At 40.3% G+C, this 26019-nt stretch overlaps 1 protein-coding gene across 1 annotated transcript in view; it reads left to right on the top strand.

The window, feature by feature from the left end:
* fgd5.L (FYVE, RhoGEF and PH domain containing 5 L homeolog) overlaps positions 1-26019 on the top strand; it is a 117123-nt gene that overhangs the window by 7150 nt on the left and 83954 nt on the right. The window contains exon 2 of the mRNA XM_018259058.2: positions 2087-4907. Coding sequence (XP_018114547.1) covers positions 2087-4907 — 2821 coding nt within the window. The remainder of the gene's footprint in view (positions 1-2086; positions 4908-26019) is intronic.

The raw sequence follows: 26019 nt of genomic DNA, 5'->3' as shown, positions 1-26019 counted from the left end.
ACTATATGGATAATCTTACTAAGAACATCATGAAGTTTGCATCAAATCAAAGGCACTGAAAAGATTTTGATAATAAATAATATACGTATTTATACATGCTCTGACAAACGAGACACATCTAAAAACAAGACCAATGGCTGTTCAGTCGAGGGCACCCAGACAATATAAAGACTGTTGTTCTGACGAGGAAGTGACCTCACTCCCTGATTATTTATTGTACTACATAATTTCCTGTAAACACTGAGGGTGGAAAGTAGCAGGGTGTTTACTAGGAAACAAAATCATGTGCCCCATGGGTACAGGAAGGAAGCATTTCCCCTGGGAATGTCCCATCAGAGATACAGTACTCGTGACTTTTGTGAAATGTTATGAATGCTGGTAGTAGATCCCTTGGTTTAAAAGTACAAGCATTTTGGTAATGAAAGGTCCACAGCTCCAAGAATCAGAGTATACAGCACAACAACCAGCTTGCATGAAAGAGCTGAGATAGGAATACAGCTATATACAGGGGAACTAAACCTAAAAACATGAATTGATCCAAACTTATTTAGAGTGGTTCTCTGGGCAATTTTGCAATTTCCATAAATTTTTGTGGTTTCTGAGATATTAGCAGTTTAGACTACTAATAGCAGGCTTTCAGCTCACCAGCTCTTTAAGTTATTAGTTGTGAGTGACCCTAAGGGACATATTTATTATACTGTGTAAAACAAAATTCACCAAAAAAAAAAAAACAGTGTTAAAAGCTGTGTAAAATAAATAAATGTGTAATTTTATGCTATGCGCACACCAGATTTGCTGCCGTTATTTTACATTGCTTCTGGCACTCGAAGAAAAAACGCGTAAAAATGTTCCGCCATTTTTTACTAGCGAAGTGTGGTGAGTTATCTCACTGTTTTTTATGCAGCATAATATGCCCCTAACTGTATAGTCGGTTAACCCTAGGGTTTGTGACTCTATGACCTACCTTCAAAGAGAGCTGCTGAGCCAAAAGCCTGGTTCATTTTAGTGATGGGACCATTTTTGCAAAGGGATGTGGAAGCACAGCTCCATCATCATCATGATTTATTTATATAGCGCCGAAAAGATACGCAGTGCTTTACCTTAGTTATAACAAACAGAGAATAAATGGAGGATAACAAACAAGGGTTACAGAGTACAATAGGATTAGAGGGCCCTACAAATTAAAGGTTAGGGTACAGTTGAGCTCCATCTCTCTTACTGGAAGTCTGGCCCTCCTTAGCACCCCTGATAAAGGGTTACCCACATCTCTGCAAGTGTCTCCTTCTTTGAAGTAAATGTCTGCAGAGTTGTCACATAAAGGGCACAAAGGATTTCTTTGCTTAACAAGGTGATTCACCTTTAGGTTAAATTTTAGTATGTTATAGAATGGTTGATTCAAAGTTTCAATTGGTATTCATTATATATATTTTTTATAGTTTTTTAATTATTTACCTTTTTCTTCTGACTCTTTCAGCTTTGAAATAGGGGGATCACTGACCCCATCTTAAAAAAAATTCTCTGTAAGTCTACAGATGTATTTGTATTACTCATCTTTCTATTCGGGTGTTCTCCTATTCATATGCAAGTCTTTTATTCAAATCAATGCATGGTTGCTAGGGTAATTTGGACACTTCCAATCGGATTGTTGAAATTGCAGACTGGAGAGCTGCTGAATAAAAAACTTAATAACTCAAGAGCCACAAATAAAAAATAAAAACCAATTGCAAATTGTCATATGTTAATTTATAGATGAACAACTCATTTAATTGAACAGTTCAGGGAACTTTCCTTTGATATTTTTGAGCCATAATTTTGATCATAATTTTGGCCGTAATCTTAGTGATATCAAAGAATATCTCAGTACAATTTTTTCAGTCCAATGCTTTATAAACAATTACTTGTTAATAACCACACATTTCCTTCAACTGCTTGATCACATGGTATAGGGTGTGCATATGCCCCATAAAAAAATAAATACATCTATTGTGATTGCCTAAAGACATGGTATGTATTGTTATGAGCATGCTAAATAGGTGGCATAGCATTGTAGCTTACAACATCTTCTGTTTTATCTTCTGTTCTACAGAGATCACCAAACCTACTCTAGCACCAAAGCCGCAAGGTCTTGACTCATTCAGTTCAGTTCCTCTTCTTAAGAACTCCTCTCCTCTGATCTCAAGAGCTGGCCTCGTTCGTCAAACAAACTCAATGTCAAGGGGTCCCAAACCTCCTATTGCTCCAAAGCCTGTGCTGTCCCCTTCCTCGGAAAGACGATCCACAGTGAATGCTAATAATTCATTTAATAAATGTGCTAATGGGAAAGTGGTTTGTCCTGTGGAAAATATTTCAAATACTGATCAATACAGTCTGGAGTGCTCAGAGTCAGACACACCGGACATGACATTTGAGGATTACAGCACTGTTCCTGACTCCCAGTTTACAGACGAAGAAAACACTGATATTGAATGTGAACACAGCTCTTCATTCGATACCTGGGAAACCCCTCAAGAAGAAGTTGATATAAGTGATAATCAGAGCTACAGCCCCTCTGGAGTACAAGAAGAAGACAGTGGGAACCCAGACAGTGTTCCTTCAAGAGAGGTGGAATCGGGAGAATCTACGGAATTAGAAGACAGTGACAACACAGACGCTTTAAGCTTGAGGTCTTCATCCACTGCGGAGGCAGACAGCTTGGTGCCTCATTCTGGTTGTGAGACCTTGTTGTTTAAAAATAATCTTGGGGATATTGAGGATTTTTTGCCATTGGATCACAATGAGTGCAACACAGAAAACAAAGCAAATGACAAAAATCTAAAGAACATGGGTTGTGATGATGTTATTTTGACAGATGTTTATTTTGAGGAACTCCCAGTGGATAAAACCTGTTGTGAAGGAAATACAAACACTGAAGAGACTCCTTGCAAGGAACACAATGAGTCTCCTGTATCAACAGAAGTGGATTTAGTAAATGTTGAACCATTGGAGAACTTTATAGTCTGTGACAATACCCAGTGTGGTGAGGCTTCAGAAACTGAGCAGGATTTAGTTGCAGAATCTTTAGATAGTTTCCAGTTTACTGGGGATGTTGCTGATTTAGAGAATGATGATGGACAAGACTCATTTACTCATAACAGTGAATTAACATTGCCCATTTTATCGTCCTTCTGTGATGGGGAAGGAGAACAAAAGGAAGATACAATACATGAAATGAACGCGTTGTCATTAAACAATATAATATTAGATAATAAAGAAGGAATAATTACAAACTTTTTTAAATCAAGTGAAGAAACTGCACATGAGGACAGCATAGATGATAGTTGTCTAATTGTGCCTTATGAAAATGAAGGTTCTGAAGAACCAAATGAGCCTTTGGAAGGAATGGTGGCTTTGGAGAATGGCTTGGGCAATAACTCTGTTTCAGAACTTCTAATACAGACTGTGACTGATGACAAGGAATGTTTTTCTGACAATAATCGTAGCAGAGAACTGGAAACCACTCACGCACAGGTCACATTTACAGGTGTTGAAGAGGGAAGTGATGGGTGTGATGAAGAACCATCTGCTGTTAGTCATGTTGTGGTAAATGAAGGGGATTTAGCTGACACCACACACTACTCAACTGAAGATCAGGAAAGGGAGGTCAAAGAGGTTGACTCAGCAGATGTTTTACCAGTGTCTGAGGTAATCACTGAACCCGTGGAGGAGGATGAAGTCAATCCTTATGTTCTTGAGGATAGTGCACAGTCAAGAAGCAGAATGCTGCTCAGTGCTGAAGAGTCTGCACAGAACAGGAAGGATGGTGATACACAGAGACCTTATTGCACAGATGATAGTGTCTGTGAAGGGGAAAATCATTTACTCAATGTAGACAGGAAAAACATTGTAACAAGAACCAGGTCCTATTCTGGAAAAATTCCTGAGACTGTGCCAGAAGAAACTGGGGCAGAGTTTGACTCTCAGTTGTCAAACAGTGAGATAAAAGCCATATGTGAAAAGATGGAGACCAAGCCAATTGAAGCAGGCAGAGCACTACCCAGGAAGCCAAGCCGTTTCATTCCCTACCCTCGTTCCTACTCAGTGGAAGGCAGGGAGAACACAGTCTCGCTTTATATAGAGTCTGATATGGTGGTCAATTTTTCCTCTCCTTATCTAATTAGTTCATCTGGGAGTTTTTCACAGAGAATTTCACTCCCAATTCCCAATTCTGTTGTAGACATTCCACCTCCCTTTGAGCTTGCAAGTATTACCAAAAAGCCAATCACTAAAAGCTCACCATCGCTTTTAATTGAGAATGAGTGTTCTGAGAAGTGCCATAAGAAAAAGAAGTCATCCTTTAAACGTTTCCTCACTTTGAAGTTCAAGAAGAAGACAGAAAACAAAGTTCATGTAGAAGTCAATGTATCTTCATCCAGGTCATCTTCAGAGTCAAGTTACCATGGAGCATCCAGACACATGGACACAGACAGAGGAAGCTTAGGTAACTCTCCGCAACTGCAAGCCCGTTCTGGAATGCACTTCCGTCCAGATTCCCCATCCGCCATGCTTTTCTATAAGGATATGAAGAGAAAAGGAGCATCTAAAGCGTTTAACCGAAGTGTGGCTAGGGTTGAGTCCTTCGAGGATCGATCAAGGCCACCATTCATGCCACTGCCCTTAACCAAACCCAGGTCCATCTCTTTTCCTAATGCTGACACCTCAGATTATGAAAATATCCCAGCAATGACCTCAGACTATGAAAATATTCAGATTCCGCCACGGAGACCTGCCAGAGCTGGAACATTCACAGAATTTTTTGAAGACCCAAGCAGGGCCTTGTCCTCAGCCAATGAGAATGATGGATATGTTGATATGAGCAGCTTTAACACTTTTGAAATCAAGCAGCTAACACCTGACCAGGAAGCTGAAAGGTACTACAATATATTTAACATTTTTAAAGGTTTAATCGTTGTCTTCTTGATGTGTAAGAGGGGTCTTACCTTTCCAAACATAATGAATGAGAGCCAGGGCTGACAGATATGATATGATTTGGTTCAGCTATTTTTGTTTCATAATAATACTGATATCTGGTCATAATGATTCTCTTTTTCTCATATATAGTTGTATGGGTCTTATTAGCAAGGGCATAGCATAAGCATTTCTTTAATGGGGCAGATGAACTACCAATTGTGATATTCATTCTGCATAGAATAAACTGTATGTTGGTGCTGATATAATTGTGCCATTTGTTTTAGCTTTTGAGACTGTTTTAGACACCCACATCTATTACAGTAGATGACAACACCCCATGCATGTGCAACCCAGGATTAATATCCAAGTTTGGGTAGAGCCTCCAGAGTAATATCTGTTATAGAAATTATATAACTATGCAGTTTGTTTATAAATTTATGGTGGGTGCAGGATGGTTTTATATTGTTTCCCATGTAACAATGCAGAGCACTGGCTATTTTTTATCGCTGTCATAAGGCAGCATTCTGGTACTGTATATATTTAGTGTTTAGAGAGTGAAGCCCGCTAACTTTTATAAAGTGTAATGAATAATGGTTATTTTCTAAACCTTTGCTATGTTTAAGTTTTACTCATTTTGTCGTTTAGATTAAAATCATTAATAACAACGAAGACACTAGTTTGTGTTGCAGTCTTGTGCCATAAAATTACTTGTCTGCTTAATGCATTTTTGCTTTTTACAGTCACCAACAAACACTTTTAATGTAGTGCTGCTTAGATTTCATTACAAATCTGCACACTGTGTTTTCTAGGGGCCCTTTTATAACAGGTTCTTGTTGGTAACCCCAGTACTATAGGCTTATTGGCTACGTGGCACAAAGAAATATAAGGGCTTATTTATATCCACAAGGGCAGTGTGATTTCCCCCTGCAGTGAGTTGCACCCATACTACTTTCATTAAAGGTACTTGTGTCAAAATGCGCTCTTTGCACTTCAATATAGTTGTGTTTGGCCAACGCTCAGTCCGTCCTGCCTTCCGTTCTGAATCAAGCAAAGCTGTGTCTATTGGCACAGGAGAACCCTGGAGCTACCACCACCTCCAGACCAGCCGATATCTCCAGGGTGACCCCTCTCAGCCACAACCGGATCTGTCCTAACTCTGCCCCATGTTTATGAAGCCCTGTCTGTCTTCACACAAAGAGGCTTTGCAGAAAAATTTATGAAACCTCAGAAAATTTAACAAAACATATTGGCGTCAAAGACCATTTTTCCCCCATGTTTTTTCAGATGCATTGGAGTCAATGGATGTTTTTTCTCACACCAAATGCATTGGACTCAGTGGACACTTTTCTTGAACCAAATGCATTGAAGTCAGTTGGTGCTTTTTCTTATATTGGGCCAGATTCAATTCAGTGAGAAAAAGGTTGATCATGTAAAAACTCATCGACTAGATTCAATTTGAGATCCACTTTCGCCGGTGATGATAAGCGGACGCCCATAGACTTTAATGGGTGCCAGATTGTCGCCAGCATCAAAATCGCCGTTTAGCAATTTTTTTTGCCAGTTTCGCGAATTTGCAGGGAAATTTGCGAAATTCATGGAGAAACGTAATGGGACAAATTCACCCATCACTATTCAGGGTTTATCATGTGAAAACTCTATTGAAGTCTACGCGAAAAAACTGGAACTGAATTTGGAGAAAAGTATTTCCTCCTTGAATTAAATCTCATCCATGAGTTTTCAAGTGATGAACCATGAGATAAATTTTCTCTCTGAATGGAATCTGTCCTATTGTGTCTTGTGCCACAAATCTATACTAGACCAAAAAATGTTTTCATCCCTACTCAACAGTAGTGATTGGCGAATCTGTCCCGTTTCGCTTCGCCAAATAATTTGCAAAAGGGTGAAAATTTGCAGCATCAATTTTTATACGCGTGACTATTTTGTCCAAATTCATTAGTCATTTAGGGCCTCCAAATAATTTTGATGGGTGACAATTTTTATGCACGCGCCAGTTTTGTCCCACGACAATTTTTTTTTTTTGTCGGATTTTTCACCTGTGAATTTGCGAAACACATGAAAAACCTTCACGGGTGGCGAAACGTGGAAATTCGCAGGGAATCCATGCCTGGCAAATTTATTCGCCCATCACTACTCAATAGTAAAACAGGAATCTATGCTTTCCTTGAAACATTTCTAGTTCCACTATGTGTGTTATTTATAGACATGTCCCAACCTGTACCCTATAATCACACTATAGTTTAGCCATATTTATATGCATGTAGATGCCTTTTGGCTTAATTATTGGCTATACCATATGATAAATTCGAATAATATGTACAATTTCTAACAACATACTAAATGAGCAATTGAATGTAACAGGGAATTCAAGCCTACAAAAGAAGCCAATTATCTTTTAAAATCCTTTTGACAAAAACAAATCTTATTCCCGCACATTTGAGCATGTGCAGCTGCGACAAAAAAAAATTACCATTCCATTTTGTAACCATTTCGTGTTGCAAATAAGAAAAAAATGCAGATATTTAGTGTCCCACTCAGCGATTTTAGTTAAAACGAGCTGTTGTGGAAAAGTGCATGTAAATAATGGCGTTGGAATAACTTGTTTCTGCGGAACAACAGCTGCAGGGCTGCCATTGAGCCCAAATTACACATGTTTCTCTTAATTTAAACACATTATTTAATAGCACTCTGATTACAATTTGAGGCAATTATAGGGATTTTTTTTTCTTATTCAGATGGAGCATGCCATAAGGAGTGACAAACACAAAAGTATGTACTCCCCAGAGTCTATGTAGAGATTATGCACCAAGCCTTGATGTGTCTTTAAGAAGGGAAGGTTCTATAATGCCTTGCTGAGAAGAATCCCCTTCAGTCAATGTGCTGCTTGATCAGACAGGGGCAGGACTGCAGGGAGAGGAAGGCAGACAGTAGGGGGAAATTGGAAAAATATCTGGTGGGGCACAGGCTTCCTTTACTGTTTCACTAACATGAGCAAAGCCAGGAGCAGAAGCAGCAACAGCAGATACATACAAGGGATTGCCAAGCTGCAGCCCTCCAGCTGTTGAAGTCCATTCTCTCAGTACGCCTTATAGGTTCACTTTCTTCAGGCCCATTGCAGTTGACATCAGGAGTAGGAAAATGTCCTTCATCGAATGGAGCTTCTCCAAAGTCATATCTAACAGGAGCGAGACGACTTGCATTCCATATGCGTCCATCAGACAGTTCATATGTGTATGGTCCTCGCTGGTGTCTCACTTCAAATGGTGTTATAAATTTACATTGTCCTTGTTTCAGTATTCCTGGTTTCTTAAATTTGACTAAAGATCCAGGCACTTCTCTGGCACCACGTTTTCTGTCAGTATAAGCCTTGCATTTGGCTTGTTGACGTTTCACAATGTCAGCAGTAGATGATTTTGTAGGCACAGTATTTTGTGGAAGTTTGATGTCTGCAACATGTAACTTAGTCCGCATCTGTCTGCCATGTAATAATTGGAGATGATTGGGTTGTTGCATGGCACGTTGCTCTGTAGTTATGTAGGAACTCTGTTGTAAATACTTTCCAATATTTCCCAGTAAGATTTGCTGTCTGTAGTGTTTCTTTCAGACTTCTGTTGAATCGCTCGATTTCTCCATTTGCTTGTGGGTAATACACTGAAGATTTCCTATGCACAATATTCCCCTCTCTCAGAAAGAATTCAAACTCAGATGAGACAAACCGTGGTCCATTGTCTGATATTAACTCCTTTGGATTACCTTCTCTGCTGAAGTATGTAGACAGAAATGTTATTACTGTAGCTGATGTTATATGAGAAACAAATGCAATTTCTGTCCATTTACTGTAATAATCTATCAAAGTTATACCAAATCTAGAGTCTATAGGAGCATCTGCAAAAGGACCGACAATATCAATAGCAAGTTTTTCCCATGCTGAATCAGGCAATGGTACTGGTTTTACATCTGATTTCAACTTAACTTTGTGTACAAAGTTATTTGCACAGCCCAGTGAAGTGTTGCTTTGTGGTGAAATTTTAGACACTGGCTGTGTGGCAGACACTGGTGCCGTAGTAATGAGACCGTCAACTAATTGTAGGTTTAATGCAGCAAAGAGATCACATCCAATTATAGCAGTACCATTATTCACAATGTAAAAGTCACATTTTGCAGTATTTGATTCAGATTGTACAGTCACTGGCAAGCAACCAAGCACAGGGATTGGATCCTTTAAGTAACTGACCAGTTTCAGGGCAGGTGCAACAAGCGGATCTTTTGCAAAGTATTTCAAGAAAATATCCTTTGGTAGTATAGAAACAGCTGAACCTGTATCAAGCATCAGGTTAATGGAGTGTCCCTTGTCAGCAGAAGCAGTACTGACACTGACACTGATATATAAACTTGTCTGGAATAAATGTACCAGCTTTATCCACACTTAATACTGTAACATTTGTAGTAGTGACTTCATGAACATCTTTAGCAGAACTACAGCAGATCTTAGCAAAATGTCCTACTTTTGTGCATTTGCGGCACCGTTTAGCTTTTGCAGGACATGTAACATGATTTACAGTGTGTTGTGTTGAGCCACAGCGAAATCAGTATTTCTATTTGTATTTGCTGTATGGTTTTGCAGTGTAGGTGAATCCCTTTCCTTAGCACTGTATTTTGCCTGCGGCTGTGCATTATTAGGCCACAGTGCTGAATTCACACTCTGTACATTCCCAGCAGTTCCCTGACTGAGAGTTTTAGCCTCTGCCACTATTGTTTCAATTTGGCTAGCAACTGCAATAGCCTTTGCAAGGGTTAAATCCTGTTCTAGGAGCAGTCTCTCTCTAATGTGAGGTACGTTTGTTTTTTTCCACTATTTGGTCTCTTAGCATTTCATCTGTTAGATTCCCAAACTCACAGGTAACAACCAGCTCTCTCAAAGCTGCTACAAATCGTTCTGTGGATTTGCCATTACGCTGTCCACGTTGGCGAATTTATATCTTTCAGCAACCACATTTACTCTTGGCATGAAAAAGGTCTTTATAGCAGTAAGAGCAGTTTCAAAAGTATCATCAGGTAATGGTAATGTATAGAATATACGTTGTCCCTCTGCTCCCAGGCAGTGAATAAGTAAAGCACGCTTTCTAGCAGCAGAAATCTCCCCTTGATCAGCAGCAATAATGTAATTTTCAAACATACGGATCCAAGCAGTAAAAGGTATAGTAGGCTCACCAGGGTTTAGAAGAAAAGGTACAGGCTGCTGCAGAGGTAGAAAATCCATCTCGTCGTCAATCTGTTATGTTTTGGGTAGCCGAGGATGAGGAGAGTATAACAGTGCTTTATTAGCAGGCTCTCATGCCTCCATTACAAAACAGTAACTTCCACTTTTAAGCTGTCCAGGAAGCATGCACAGTATAAGTCTGAGCACAGTGACATCTACAGGCCACCTGCACAAACACCACACCAGGTACAAGAGGGCACACCTAAAAAGGGGCACAATAACAATGTTTTGTGACATGGTGGACAGTGGTTACCATTGTGTAGTTTATATGTGCAATGTTCTTTATTTAAAGTTGCCTGTAGTTGCAGGTGTGAGGGCATCTTTAAGAGCCAAATTCACTTTGGCATCAATTCCTGTTCCCCCACCACCCAGGTCAGTAACCGGGAAAATGGAGGTAGGAGTAAGGGTGGCAGGATGAGATTCCATGGAACAGTCCTCCAAAATAAGCACCTGCTGCACTTCTAATTATATTTCCCCGTTGTATTTAGATTGGCACACAGATTTCAGTCAGCAGAGGATGCTGAATATTTAGAGAAATTTATGAGCAGAAGGGGAAAGACAGATAATGGGCCAAGTGCTACACATTCCTGGTTTCCTCTTGCAGAATATGGTGACAGAACGAGGAAAGATAGTTTCATGGTTTTGTAAACTTCGGATGTTTTTGGCGGGATATGTTTCCTAAAAAATACACTCGGTGTTTATGCTTCCCTCATTCCAGCTGTCCTAGTTTTATTGAAGGGGAAATAAAGCTTCTGAGTAAATTCCAATGCCCCCTTTAATTTCTGCAGGAAAGCTGCTAAACTCTGAGTGTTTTTAATAGTTTTCTCTATACAGGTACAGAACCTGTTATCTGTAATGCTTGGGACCTTGGACTTCCCAGAATATGGAGCACCATACCTTACATGGATAAATACCCTCCTTATTTATATGAACTCATTTATGTAAAACAGGATGTAAACTTATAAAAAGAAAGTTACATATCTACAGTATATATATATATATATATATATATATATATATATATATATATATATATATATATATATATATATATATATATATATATATATATATATATATATATATATAGACAAATACAAGTGGTCCTCTGCACTCAACCCATTATAAATTGCTAGACATATTGTCAGTTTCCCAGCTGCCCCCAGTCAAGTGACTTGTGCCTGCACTTTAGGAAGGAACTACTTTCTGGCAGGCTGTTATTTCTCCTACTTGTAACTGAATCAGTCTCAGTGGGACTTGGATTTTACTATTGAGTGCTGTTCTTAGATCTTCCAGGGAGCTGTTATCTTGTGTTAGGGAGCTGATATCTGGTTACCTTCCCATTGTTCTGTTCTTAGGCTGCTGGGGGGGGGGGGGAGGGGTGATATGACTCCAACTTGTAGTACAGCAGTAAAGAGAGATTGAAGTTTATCAGAGCACAAGTCACATGACTGGGGGCAGCTGGGAAACTGACAATATGTCTAGCCCCATGTCAGATTTCAAAATTGAATATAAAAAAAATCTGTTTGCTCTTTTGAAAAATGGATTTCAGTGCAGAGTTCTGCTGGAGCAGCACTATTAACTGATGCGTTTTTAAAAAAAACATGTTTTCCCATGACAGTATCCCTTCAAGACATTGAGACATTTTGTGCATACAGCTACTAAAAATGCCTTACCCTTTAAACAAAACAGGGATTGTTTGTCCATATATTGCAATATATTTAAGCTGGCCAACTACGTCAAAGTCATCCCATATCTGGCCAGTCCTACGCTCAATTTTATCTGATTCATTAAGAATTCTATTGCTTCATTATACATTTTACAAAGGGACTAAGTTTCACCTACAACTTACTAGCTGCTTTCAAAGTAAAACTCCCAAACTTGGCTGCCCTTTTATTAGCCACCAGTGGGATCACCTGACTATAGCTGGGAAGGGTGGGAGCTACAACATGGAGCTGGTCACTTCTCATGTGTTCATGGATTTCAGCATATAAAATGCCATTTATTCATACTTTTTGAAGAAACAGGTAACTGTGATGGATATATTAGGAGTTTCTGTGTTATGTGGGCCTCTATCAAATTTTGGTTTGGTAGCTCCCTTTAATTAAGCTCAGGGATTCCGCTCAGCAGGGACAAAGATGAGAAATGTATCAACTAAATGTATCAATTTAGAACAATTTAGAGAGTCGTCTAACCCCCCTCCCAGAGCTGCTTTAGAAGGTGAAAAATTACACTTCATATTAGAAAAACGGTCACACATACAATATAGAAAGTAATTGGAAAAAGTCTTTATTTCTGGTGAACTACCCGTTCCCTAAAGATTGAAAGAATGGCTTGTGCCAAGTAGCACCACTCCTGGCCATTGCACCCTTTGCTGTATTCCAAACCAGAAAAAAAATGGCTGGCTAATGGCTCATTCTTTCCTAAACCAGCAGAACGACATCTCTTTTGTCTTTGTGCCTCCAGGGTGCGGGGAAATCATCTGATGTTTTTGATTGCTCAGCAAAGTTATTTACGGCCGAGCGTTTAAACCAGGAGCGAGGCTTTATCAGTCCCAGTAGGTTACACAGAGAAGACCCTACATGATTGCTGCAAGTGACAGGCGGCTATTCATGCTGTCTTAATAGATCAATTAGAGTTAATGAATGGCGCAATGTAGTTAAGAAGCACTGTATCTTTTGACTTCACCTTTCCTAAAAGCCAATAAGGATGGCCTGTGCGTTGGGTCATTTAGTGCTTTAATTAAGATCCTATCTATGCCAATTATAACAGGGTTTCTGAAGCTATGGGTCAGAATCCTAAAATATGAGTCAGGTCCCCATGCTGTTTAGGGTGAGTCCCCATGATACGTTTGAATACAGTATTATTCCCTACTACAACAGACAATATGTATTGAACTGAGCTGAATAGAGAGTTCTAAAACTGAAAGGTTAAAAGGGGTGATTCACCTTTAAAGGGATTCTGTCATGATTTTTATGATGTTGTTTTTATGTCTAAATTACACTGTTTACACTGCAAATAATTCACTCTACAATATAAAATTTAATTTCTGAACCAGCAAGTTATTTTTTTTTTTAGTTGTAATATTAGTGTATAGGCGCCATCTCAGGTCATTTTGCCTGGTCATGTGCTTTCAGAAAGAGCCAGCACTTTAGGATGTTTCTCCTACTCAATGTAACTGAATGTGTTTCAGTGGGACCTGGATTTTACTATTGAGTGCTGTTCTTAGATCTACCAGGCAGCTGTTATTTTGTGTTAGGGAGCTGCTATCTGGTTACCTTCCCATTGTTCTGTTGTTAGGCTGCTGGGGGGGAGGGAGGGGGTGATATCACTCCATTTTGCAATACAGCAGTAAAGAGTGACTGAAGTTTATCAGAGCACAAGTCACATGACTGGGGGCAGCTGAGAAACTGACACAGTGTCAGACTGGGCCGGCGGGGGGGGGAGACTGGGCAGCGGGGCCCTGCCACTGGGGAGGAGCAGCGGGGGTCCCTGCTACCGGCGGGGGTCCCTGTTACTGGGGGGCAGGGCCCTGATGTGTCAGCCCCGGTGGGCCCTGACCCCCCCCCAGTCTGACCCTAAACTGACAATACGTCTAGCCCCATATCAGATTTCCAAATTAAATATAAAAAAATCTGTTTGCTCTTTTGAATATCACTCTCTATATAATACTAAAAGTTAATTTCAAGGTGAATAACCCCTTTAAGAAACATAGCCAGCATATAGTAGAGCAGGGGTGACATAGTCGGGTTACAGTACACCATTTGAAAAAATATAGGAGCATGAGGCACATTTTATTACTGTTAAAATACATACTTCTGCTTCTAGTTAAAGGGATACTGTCATGGGAAAACATGTTTTTTTCAAAACGCATCAGTTAATAGTGCTGCTCCAGCAGAATTCTGCACTGAACTCCAATTCTCAAAAGAGCAAACAGATTTTTTTATATTCAATTTTGAAATCTGACATGGGGCTAGACATATTGTCAGTTTCCCAGCTGCCCCAGTCATGTGACTTGTGCCTGCACTTTAGGATGGAACTGCTTTCTGGCAGGCTTAATGTAACTGAATGTAACTGAATCAGTCTCAGTGGGACTTGACTTTTTCTATTGAGTATTATTCTTAGATCTACCAGGGAGCGGTTATCTGGTTACCTGGTGATATCACTCCAACTTGCAGTACAGCAGTAAAGAGAGACTGAAGTTTATCAGAGCACAAGTAACATGACTGGGGGCAGCTGGGATACTGACAATATGTCTAGCCCTATGTCAGATTTCAAAATTTTATATAAAAAAATCAGTTTGCTCTTTTGATTTCAGTGCAGAATTCTGCTGGAGCAGCACTATTAACTGATGCGTTTTTAAAAAAAAAACATGTTTTCCCATGACCGTATCCCTTTAAAGACTTCTTGGGTCCAAAGCCATGAATTCACAGATCTGTAGTTCCCAGCAGCTGGAGGAGCATGGGATTGACATGTTTGGGACAGAACAGTGCAAGGATTAAGTCCCTTCTAGTCACTGGCACGTTCCTCGGAGTGCTGAGCCTGGGTGTCAGAGCACAAAGTAATGGATGAAGTCATGCTGAATGCTCTGACTAATGCTGATGCTGAACACGCTCCCTGCTAAATAATGGCCCTCACAAGCTCATGTTCTTCTGGCTTCCGTTTTGGACGAGGATTAGAATGCTGGCTTGGAACTTTGTGTTTCTGATTGTATTGTTGTGCATTTCTGTATTAACCCCGGTTTTGGTCACAAGTGTTGCACTGAAGGCAATAAGGCACTCTGTGGCACCTGCCTAATCTTTTTATACTTGGATAGCAATAAGGCACTTATTGATCTAGATATGCTCAAAGGACTCTGACCTTGATTTTGGCCTTAAATGGCCAGTAAAGCCAAAAAAGTAATAATGCTTTATACAGGTATGGGGTTATCCAAAATGCTCGGGACCTTGGGTTTTCCAGAAATCGAGTCTTTCTGTAATTTGGTTCTCCATACCATGTATAGACTGTTTTTGTCTAATCAGAATCTGCAAATAACATATTTGTATTTTTGTAAAAGAAATTCTTTTAAGGGATCATTGTGTGAAAAGTGTAATTTGGACGCAGTTATCATTTTTTTTATCCAGAATGCAGCATTTTCCCCACTTTATTCCAGCATAAGGGGCTTTACAACAAATAGGATGCAATCACACTGCTTTGATCTGTCCACACTATGGCCTAGTAGTAAGCTAATTTACATTTTTTGGGACTGAATTATTATAAAACAATACCTTATTATAAACAGATTTATGGAGATCTTGGGTATGCTTGGGGCTAGACAACATCTTGGAATCCAAAAAAGGACCGTCGGCCTCTATTTGGACAGCCGTGTGCTATATTAAAATACTCTAATGGTTTGGCAGTTAGGCATTCTAAAGCTGTCCTTTTTCTAAATCAGTTTATTACAGCAGTCTGTGGCTCACAGCGTGACTGAGTTGCCCGCAGCAGAATATTTTACTGTAGTTTGAAGAGCTTACAATCAAAACATTAAACATTTATATGGGAGCTACCTAACCTTTTTTACATTTTCCTGTGGATTTGGCAGAAGCAAAAATTTAGAGCGAAGGGTTTATTTTCACTTAAATGTATTTCTAGTTTTGAATGGACAAGAGTGTTTTAGTAAAGGACCATGGGGAAATTACCCAAGTATTTTCAAGACACTATTGTGGATTCTATGGAAAGGGCTGTGTTGCGGCCTAGCCTGCCAATGTACCATAGCTTTTGCTACACAAAGGCGAGTAAGTTTTGGAATGGATAAGCGGCTGGAGGAGGAAACGATTACTTACCAGGACTGGGCCAAGGTATTTTTTGGCACCCTATGCAACGGCTTCAATCAGTGCTCCCACCCAGTCCTGCATTACCTTATCACACCTTACCATTCAAATTGCCCCCTGTACCTGTGCCAAAACCAAAACCATTATGTTGCCATATGTACCTGTGGCAGCACCTATCATATTGCCCCAATTTGTACCTGTGCCAACAGCAGTCAATCCATCAGATTGCCCTCAAGCCCCCTATCTTTACCTGTGCCAGCATAAGCCAAAACATCATAGTTACCCCCAATCTGTACCTGTGCCAGCAGCAGCCAAAAAATCCACAATATTGCCCCCAAATATGTACTTGTGTCAGCAGGAGCCAAAAATCCATCATATTGCCCCCAAATATGTACCTGTGTCAGCAGGAGCCAAAAATCCATCATATTGCCCCCAAATATGTACCTGTGTCAGCAGGAGCCAAAAATCCATCATATTGCCCCCAAATATGTACCTGTGTCAGCAGCTGTCAAGAGGAAAGTGGGGAGTGATTCTGCCCGCAGTATCAATCACGGGCAAGAGAGGGTTGGAACAGGCGGTTTATAAAATTGAAAACTATTAAAGGCCAAGCAAACCAGGGTTTATAAAAAAAATTCCCCTTGAAAGTGTGCCCCCCCCATGACTGCACCCTAGGCAGGCGCCTACCCTACCTACCCCTAGTTCTGGCCCTGCTACTTACCTTCCCCTGCATGTCCATCATGAGCACAGGGCTGAAGAATGCAAGCAATCTCTGTGCTTCATTTTAGAGAGACAGAAAAGTGCAAGGCTGGAGAAAAATAAAAAAACACGTTGGTTTGTGCCCATTTATTGTACTTTGCACCCTGCCCTGTACTTTGTAAATTACACATTTCATTACAGAACTGATGGAGCTGTCTGAGAATGTAAACCAAATGCAAGGCATGGGGTGGAATAGACCAAAGAACCTGAATAAGGGTCCTTATCGATTTAGAGGGATAAATATATACTGTGTATATATTTTATGAAGTTTACTGCCCATGCTTTGTGTTAACATAGAGAAACAATGTACTTACACATACAGTAACTGCATGTACACTAGACTACAGGCTTTTAACTCCCACAGCGGTGCTGAAGACCGAATGTTAACACTTTGCTGCCCCCACTTGGGAATGTTAAGGGGTTAAGGTGCCATGGTGTAGCGGCCTTGGCTTAGAGCGGCCCTGGGTGTGCCTCCCGCCCCACGTCAGTCTCCAGCAGTTCATTGCCAGGTTATCTCTGGGGAGGAAAGTGTTCCCTGTTTACAGGAAATGCTGCACAAGGAGCTCCGGCGCGGTGGGAAAGGCGTGTGCCCTAACAAGGACACTGATTACTAGTAACACTTTCAGAGCCAGAAGTTCAGCAGTGACCAGAAGTGCAAGCAATCAAGGGGTTACTGAATATTAACTAGGTAGTTAAGTGTCGGTTATGTCCATGCAGGGCAGAGTCATAGAAGAATGGGACTGGGGCAATACAGAAAGTTCCCACTCTACTTCTGTAGTCATGGCTGTCCATGCTGTGAGCTACAACTCCCAGTAGCCTCAAAGGCCACAGGCCCTGTTGGGCCAGTGTTAGTTTAAGGCAGAAAAGGCAGTTGCTATGAGAAACAAAGGAATCTTATTTTGATTTGTTGGATGGGATGTGTTGGGATGTCCAACCTCAAGTTGCAGTTGAATTTCAATTTCCATCCACACTTTTGGTGGTGGCACTTACAATTACAAGGCAGCAGCCCCGGGGGCCCCAGACACCCCAGTCCGACACTGCAGCTACCTGTCTGGGAACCCGATTCACCTGGAGCAGCCGACTGGAATGGAGGATTCACCCACTTTTGTCCATTTACTCCAGGAATTTCGTTGCAAAACTGACATTTGCTGAGGTTACCACACATATGACAGGAATCCAGGGGAAACATACACTGCATCAACCTTTTTCCCTGTGCATCTCTTACAATATATTTATATATATATATATATATATATATATATATATATATATATATATATATATATATATATATATATATATATATATATATATATAAATGCTAAATATGCAAGTATTCAAGTATTCTCTTTACGTAATGCACTGATTCTATAGAGTTGTATCTTGACATTGATCTTGGGATTTCTATGAAAGGGGCCATTCACGGCTTAACTTTTAGTTTGTTATAGAATGGCCAATTTTAAACAACGTTTCATTTGCTCTTCGTTATTTTTTTATATAGTTTTTTGCCTCCTTATTCTGACTCTTTCCAGCATTCAAATGCGGGTCACCGACCCCCTCTCCTATTCCTATTTCAGTCGCTTATTCAAATCAGTGCATGGTTGCTAGGGTCATTTGATCTGTAGCAACCAAATTGCAAACTGGAGAGCTGCTGAATAAAAAAGCTAAATAACCCAAAAACCACAAATCAAAAAAAATGAAATCCAATTGCAAATTGTCTCAGAATATCACTCTATACATCATACTTAAAGTTAATTTAAAAATTGAACAGTCCCTTGAAGGATATAGTGGCTAGTAATATTTCTGTCTCACCGGAGGAAGTGAAAACATTTCAAGCTGAATGTTAAAGTGAATGTTCATTGACACTACATGACAAATAATTGCATTCTGACACTATGTGATGGGAATACTTTTGGGATTCTACAAGCTAAAGCCTTGTATCTTGTTGCTCTTATTATGATGCCAGAGACGCCTGTCCCACACGCTGGAAGAAGGTGAACAAGAGGTTTGGGTTCCTGATGACTTTGCATTTGCAAGATGGGTCTCTGACACCTTTTTTAATTATAGAGGGAACGTCCTTGATATGTGAGGATTCTTGCAGAATAAGCATGATACTGTAAGTTCATTCTGTAAGGAAGGAGTACACTTATTAGCTATAAGATATAGGGAACTGGTAAAAAGATATTATAAGTACTGTATTATGAAATAGCAGGGGGAAAATAGAATGTGTGTATTTGTGGCATGTGTGACTTTGTCTGTGTATAAGAATTACATTGAGTAAACACTCCTGATCCTTTCTTCTGGGAATATATAACAGGGGAGACATTTTTCTATATTATACCAAGTTTCAGTCATGGGACTCAGATGACATCACTGTGAACTGATTGAAATTGATGACATCACTAAGCACTATAAGGAAATCATTTATAGGATATCCATGGCTCATAAATCACAAACGGAATTATCTTTAACTCCATTTACAGGTACAGCTGGCAGTTATGTTGGCATCTTCCTGCACATTATAAAGTGATATCAGCATGCAATGAGCTTCATTTAGAAATGCAGCCATAAGTGTGGTTTTACTAAAATAGACACAAACGTCTACAAAATAGACACGTATTGGCACCATTCAGTAAAGGTATTTATGTCCAGGTGAGCTACCACCACCCTGCTAAGGTTGGGTCAATAGGCACAATATACTGTTCCATTACTGGATGGAATGGCATTTTCACATTTTAGTTGGCAAAAATCAACACACTGAAATTTTGGGGAAAATGCTGCATTGTGGTTAAAATACATGCTGATTTGCACTGGTAGATTGCACTTTGCACACTGTACTGCGAGTGTTAATGAGGCAATTTATATTTCATATACAGTGAGAGCAGTACATGCCAGCAACTCCAGTATATCAATTAATTATAGCATTGGACATTTGTTATTCCAATAATTTACCATTATATAGCAAGAGCAGTGGGCAGTATATCCTATGGTAAGAACAGTGGGTACCAGCAACCCTGGCACATACATTAAGGGCAATGGGTACTGGCATACCCAGAACATTATACAGTGCAGGCAATGGGTACTGGCATCCCTAGAATATTATACTATGAGGGCAGTGGGTATTGGCATCCCGAGAACTTTATACAGTGATGGCAATGGGTACTGACATTCCCAGAACATTATACAGTAAGGTCAATGGGCATTGGCATCCCCAGAACATTATACGGTGTGGAAAGTGGGTACTGGCAGCCCCAGAACATTATGCTGTGAGAGCAACGGGTACTGACATTCCCAGAACAGTATACAGTGAGGGCAATGGACACTTGCATCCCCAGAACATTATACAGTGTGAGAAATGGGTACTGGCATTCCCAGAACGTTATACTGTGAGGGCAATGGGTACTGGCATCCCAAGAACTTTATACAGTGAGGGCAATGGTACTGGTGTCCCCAGAATGTTTTACAGTGATGGCAATGGGTACTGGCATCCCGAAGTACAGTATACAGTGAGATGAGCTAACTGCTTAGAGCCGCCATTGGGTTAATTCCCATTAACCAAGTGAAAATACCAGTAATGGGTATTTGTATATTCTAAAGATTATACAGTGAGGACAATAGGTACTGGCATCTCCAGAAATTAAACAGTGCACTCAATGTATTTTGGAATTTCCTGCCCCTAGAAAACAGAAACCAGTGGCTACTGGCATCTGCCTTCCACGTTAAACAATGAGAGCAACCCTGCCCCCCCACCACTCATCCAAAACAGTTCTGCTTTTTTTTTACTGCCCTTAAGACAGTTTCCAATTGTGATTTATCCTATGGACCCAGTTTGCAATGGATACCTTTTCCCATCAGCATTTGCTGTTTTATACCAAGTAAGTGACAGGGGAACGAGCTGCCCGGGGCAAGATGATTTATGGAGATGGGTAACATGAAAGGACAAAGTGAAGGTGGAAAAAAAGAAGAATATGTTAGAAGAGTGACTTTGTCTGCACAGATTTAATGTCACCTACAGAAGTAGTGATGGATAACAACAGATTGGGTATTTTATATACCCTGAAAACTGTTTTTCCTTTTCGTGCAGTGTTGCTGGACATCATTCGCTTTATATAATATAGGAAATACCTAATTGTATTGTACCTGTTCCTATTTTATTTTAAGCTTATCAATGATCGTAACAGCATATCCTGCTCATGAAGCAGTCATTTTATAGATTGCATTTCAGAACAATAGGGATTCGGTCATTTCAAAAGGTTCTATTGCTGGGCAGCAGCAAAACAGTCATGCCTTTATTTTAAGAGAAAATGACTGTGATGCACTATACTTTTAGTGACTGCTGAGTGCTGCCTATGGAAACCCATGCAAACATTGGAAAAACAGACAAACTTCACAAAGGTTAGCAACCCAAGACTTGGTGATCTGTAGTAACATTAATCCCTGTACCACCATGCTGCCTATTGCATTTATTGCTGCTCTTTTGCTGCCTGTCTCAGTGATTGCTGTCTCTTATGGCAAATATGTATCTCGCTGATTGCTTAATTTGTGTTGGGCTGTCTCACTGGTCTCTTTTCTGTTATTGTTGGGATTTTTCTACCTATCACAGTGATTACTATGCAAGTGTTAACATTGTCAGTGATCTTTGGCCTTTTTCTCATGTGTTGGGCATCTTAGGCTAGGGCCACGAGACGCAGATATCGGCCAAGGAAGAAAGCAGGCCAAGAATCCACTGCTCCTCTTCTGCTGTGCTGCCTGCACTCCCTATACACTGAAATCTGCCATGCCTGCAAAAGAGAAGGGGAGCAGTGGAGCAAAGGGGAGCAGTGGAGCAGCAGATTCTCCACCTGTGGAGAATACATGTTATATGGCCCTAGCCTACAGTATTGGGCACATGGGCCAAGGCTTCACTGTTCTCAGCCTGTGTATTTTTGCAGGCTGAGAGAAGCGGATCTGCTCCGGGCCCCATGTTTGTTGATTTGAATGGTTTGTGCTTGTGTGCACTCACAGGCAAAGGAGAGGAGAAGAGGTCTCCTTGAAAACGGTTGCCTTTGCTTATTTGGGCTGACCTTCACAGAGTGTGAGTGCACACATGCAGAATCTATTCAAATCAATGAAGATGGGACACGGAACAGATCTGCTTCTGTAATCCTGCAAAAAAACTCTTCACTATTCCGCATCCTTTGTGAAAGATTTGGCCGAATACCGAACCGAATCCATACCCTAAATTGCATATGCAAATTAGGGATGGGAAAACATTTTTTACTTCCTCGTATTCTGACAAAAAGTCACATGATTTCCCGCCCCTAATTTGCATATGCAAATTAGGGTTCAGGTTCGGCCGGGCAGAAGGATTCGCCGAATCCTGCTGAAAAAGGCCAAATCCCGAACCAAATCCTGTATTCGGTGCATCCCTAGTTAATAATTCATGTTACTGGACCTGGTTTTGCTATCTCAGTGAATATCAATTTTCATTGGATATCTCAGTGATTGCTCTATCTCTGTAATAGTTGGGTTTGTGTTTGGCACAGGGATTAATAGAAACGTTTGTACTGCTAGGTTAGTGGTGCCAGTGTCAGTGATTACCAAGTTTGTGTTGACTGCTGGGCTCACAGTGTACCGGTTTCAGTTATTCCTAGGCTTGTGTTGGCTGATTACTGGGTTTTCCATCTGTGTTATTGCTGGGCTTGTGCACTGGATTCCAGTGGCTGCTGCTTATGTGCATGCTCAGTCCAGTCAGTGATCACTAGGCTTGTGTTGCTACCCAGTGTCAGACTGGGATACCAGAGGCCCACCAGAAAACCTAAGGCTGAGGGCCCACTTTCCAAACTTTTATACCTCCTCTCCTCACTTAACCTCTTTATTCTCATAGTCTCTTTTCTCTACATACTATAGTCTATTCTTCCTTTATCAAGCCTCTTTGTTCCCATAAAGAAATATGGAATAACCATGAAATAGGCCAAATGGTTAGAGGCAAGAGGCCCACTGACACCCTGGCCCACCTGGTATCCTGGTGGGCCAGTCCAACACTGTTGCTACCTCAGTGATTACTGGTCTTATTCAGGCTATGCCAATGACTATTAGACCACTGTTGGTTTTCTTAGTGGTGCCGGATAATCGTTGCTTGATTTCCACGTTTTTGTGGGCTACCTTAGTTATCACTAAGTTCATAACTATTTCAGTAATTACAAGGATCGTGTTGGCTATCTCAGTGATCACTGGGCTCTTTCTGTCTATCACTGTGATTGCCAGGTTTGTGCGCTCATTTCCAGTGGCTTCCGGCTCATGTGCACGCTCACTCCAGTAATTGCCAGGCATTGTGCGCTAACTGGCTCTCTCTGTAATTGCCAAGCTCCCTCCAGCCCTGAAGCTACAATCTGCTCTCACTCATCCGTATCATTAGTACAAGCAAGAGAATTAGCCAGGGATTAAACTGTCTGTAGAGATCTCTGGCTCTCGGCTGCAATTTCCCTTTAGTGCATTATTGGCTGAAACTTTGTTGCTGGCTTTGAGTTTTACTTAGCATTTAACTTGGTTAATGGGAATTAACCCAATGACTACTCTAAGCATACAGTTATCTCACTGGCTCAAGCACCCAGTCCCTCTTTATTCATTGAAATATATAATAGCGGAAAAATACCATACTCAACAGGCTCAGTTAGAGTAACTGATTTTAATAGAAAAACAAAAGAAAGTCCTCTATTCTATTAAAATTAGTTACTCTAACTGAGCCTGTTGAGTGCGGGTTTTTTTCTGCTATTTAGTGCACATTTTGCCTTCACCTAGGCAGAGATGCACTTAATCTTTATTGTTAGGAATCAACTGAATCACCAGTCTTTGAAGGGGAACTATGGTGAAAATGAACATTTAATAAAAGCTTCATCATACTAAAATAAGAAACTTTCTAAATACAATTAAAAAATTAAAAAATAAAAAAATCTGTAACAATTCTGAAATAATCAAGTTTATGTTCACTATCCCTCTCTCAGCATCTGTTTCTCCTCATTATGTCTTCTTACAGGAGTTGGGTGTCAGATTTTCATTGACAGATCCAATATATCTTATAGGGGCTACCTTTCCTAGAAGCTGATCAAGCAGATCAAGAAAAATCTAACAAAATAACTGACTTTGGCACAAATTCTGCATGTAGAGAGACAGAATGGTGATTTTAATAGAGTGACCTCTAATACAAGATATATTTGATTCAACTGTCATTCAAAATCAGACTCCTACATGAGAAGAGTCTGTTACAGTGCCGAGAGGGGGATAGTGAAGAGTAATTTGAATATTTCAGAAAAGCTTTAACATTTGTAATTGCTTATATTTAGAAAATGTCTTATTACAGTATGATTTTCATGATAGTTCCTCTTTAGCTCAGAAATATCAGGATTTATTCTGAATCTCAGTCCACACCTGGTAGATATATAAACAGCTCCCCCTCATTACTTGTTTAATTCCCAGGCATTAGTGAAGCATTTACAGGTACCACAGCACATATCTCTCCCCACCTGCACCGCCTGAATTATGTATCTAGTATTAATGCATCTTCTGTAGTTGCAATTGTTTCTCCTTTGTGTATTTTACTAAACATTTTGCTGTCCGAGGTGCTGAAAACGGTTTGTGCCTCTAGTCTGTTTTTGTTCTGCTTATTTATTTGAGAATAACATGTAGTACAATGGAGAGTAGGGCAACTAGGATATTGAAATGTATGGGGACATTTCATTTAAAGTAATCAATGGCCAGATGCTGAGCATCAGCACAGTGGGGAACACAGGGGCCATTTAAATACAGGGCCACTTGGCAAGGGTATTTCATTGCCAAGTGGCCCAGTATTTAAATAACTCTGATGCTCAGCACAGCTAAATGAGTACAAAGGGTACAAATACAACAATGTTTTTTACAGCAGTTGCCAGTTTGTGCTTCCATGTGTAAGGCTGTGAAAGCCCTAATGCTACATACTGGTTCATCTGCAAAAATTCTACTGCTCTGATTGGATATGAGTTGATTCTAGCTCTGTAATTATTCATTCTAATGCTCTGCTCGGTTACAGATTAATTCTAACCCTTGGGATATTCTACTGTTGGTGTTAAATTATCATATAGACAATAGACAGGTCCAGTATGCCCCAACAAAGAAGTGTAATGTTAATCTCAGGTGCAGAGACCAAATATACAGCACAAGGGTGGCAGCAATTCAGTAAAACAGAAACACATCCAGATTGTATTAGTGGCATCCATTCTCAAATGTATCACAAGCCTTTCCTTTAGATCCACACAAAATTGGAGTGCTCACCTCAGACACTTTTCCTTTCGGATCAGGTGCTTCTAGCAGTATTCGATCACGCCTGCCACGGATCCAAACTGATTATAGAAATCCAATATACTGCAGCACACTGTAATTTGTGTAAATATAAAGATGTGCTTTATTGGCCTTTCCTTTAGACACATGCCCGATATCAATGACAGTTTAAAGAGGAGGCTTAGATGCCATCAGTTCAGTTCTCATTGTTGGACTCACTACTTGCTCTGTCTGTAAAATAATGGTATCAGCTGGCCATCCACTGAAATATCTGCTTGTTCTGGCAAGTTGCCAGACAAAAATACTTTTCCTAATTTGCTCATCTAATTGGTAGGACAAGTCAGGCTGAGCTAATCATCCAGTCCCCAGGCCAACAAGCTGATCGAATAGGCGACCGCAGCATAGCTGTTAGCTGTCGACTGCATCTCAGGGCCAATATGGTTTTTGGTCAATGATATTTTCTGCTTACACAGTTGACACCTGAATGAACTAAGTCTCCGTCTTTAAAAATAGTTTGTGGACAGACATATAAAAAGAAAACTATTCTATTAGGAGCTCAGATTCCAGGGTACTGAGGCTAAAAAGTGCAAATTACTGGGGAAATAATTCTTGTGCACCCCTAGCAAATGAGCACAACATTAATGTCCACCTCCTCCCAATGTCATCAAGTGGAGACATCAGAAAACTCATTTTAGAAGCTGTGACAAGAAGCTGTGTCCAAATGCAGAAATCAGAGCTATCCCTCTAGACATGGAACTTGTACTTCTCATCTAATAAAGGAATATGAAAGATATATACAGTATCAGTTGGCATCTCATGACACAGACACATTGCAGGACAAGCCTTTCAGTATACCAACAACCCCCCCAATAAACCAAGACACACACACACCTTCCTTGTTTTAATCTTTTTAAAACTCCTATTCTAAATGAGCCT

The sequence above is a fragment of the Xenopus laevis genome, chromosome 4L (assembly GCF_017654675.1).
Source record: "Xenopus laevis strain J_2021 chromosome 4L, Xenopus_laevis_v10.1, whole genome shotgun sequence".
Classification (NCBI taxonomy): domain Eukaryota; kingdom Metazoa; phylum Chordata; class Amphibia; order Anura; family Pipidae; genus Xenopus; species Xenopus laevis.
This window is presented reverse-complemented; position numbering and strand designations above follow the sequence as displayed.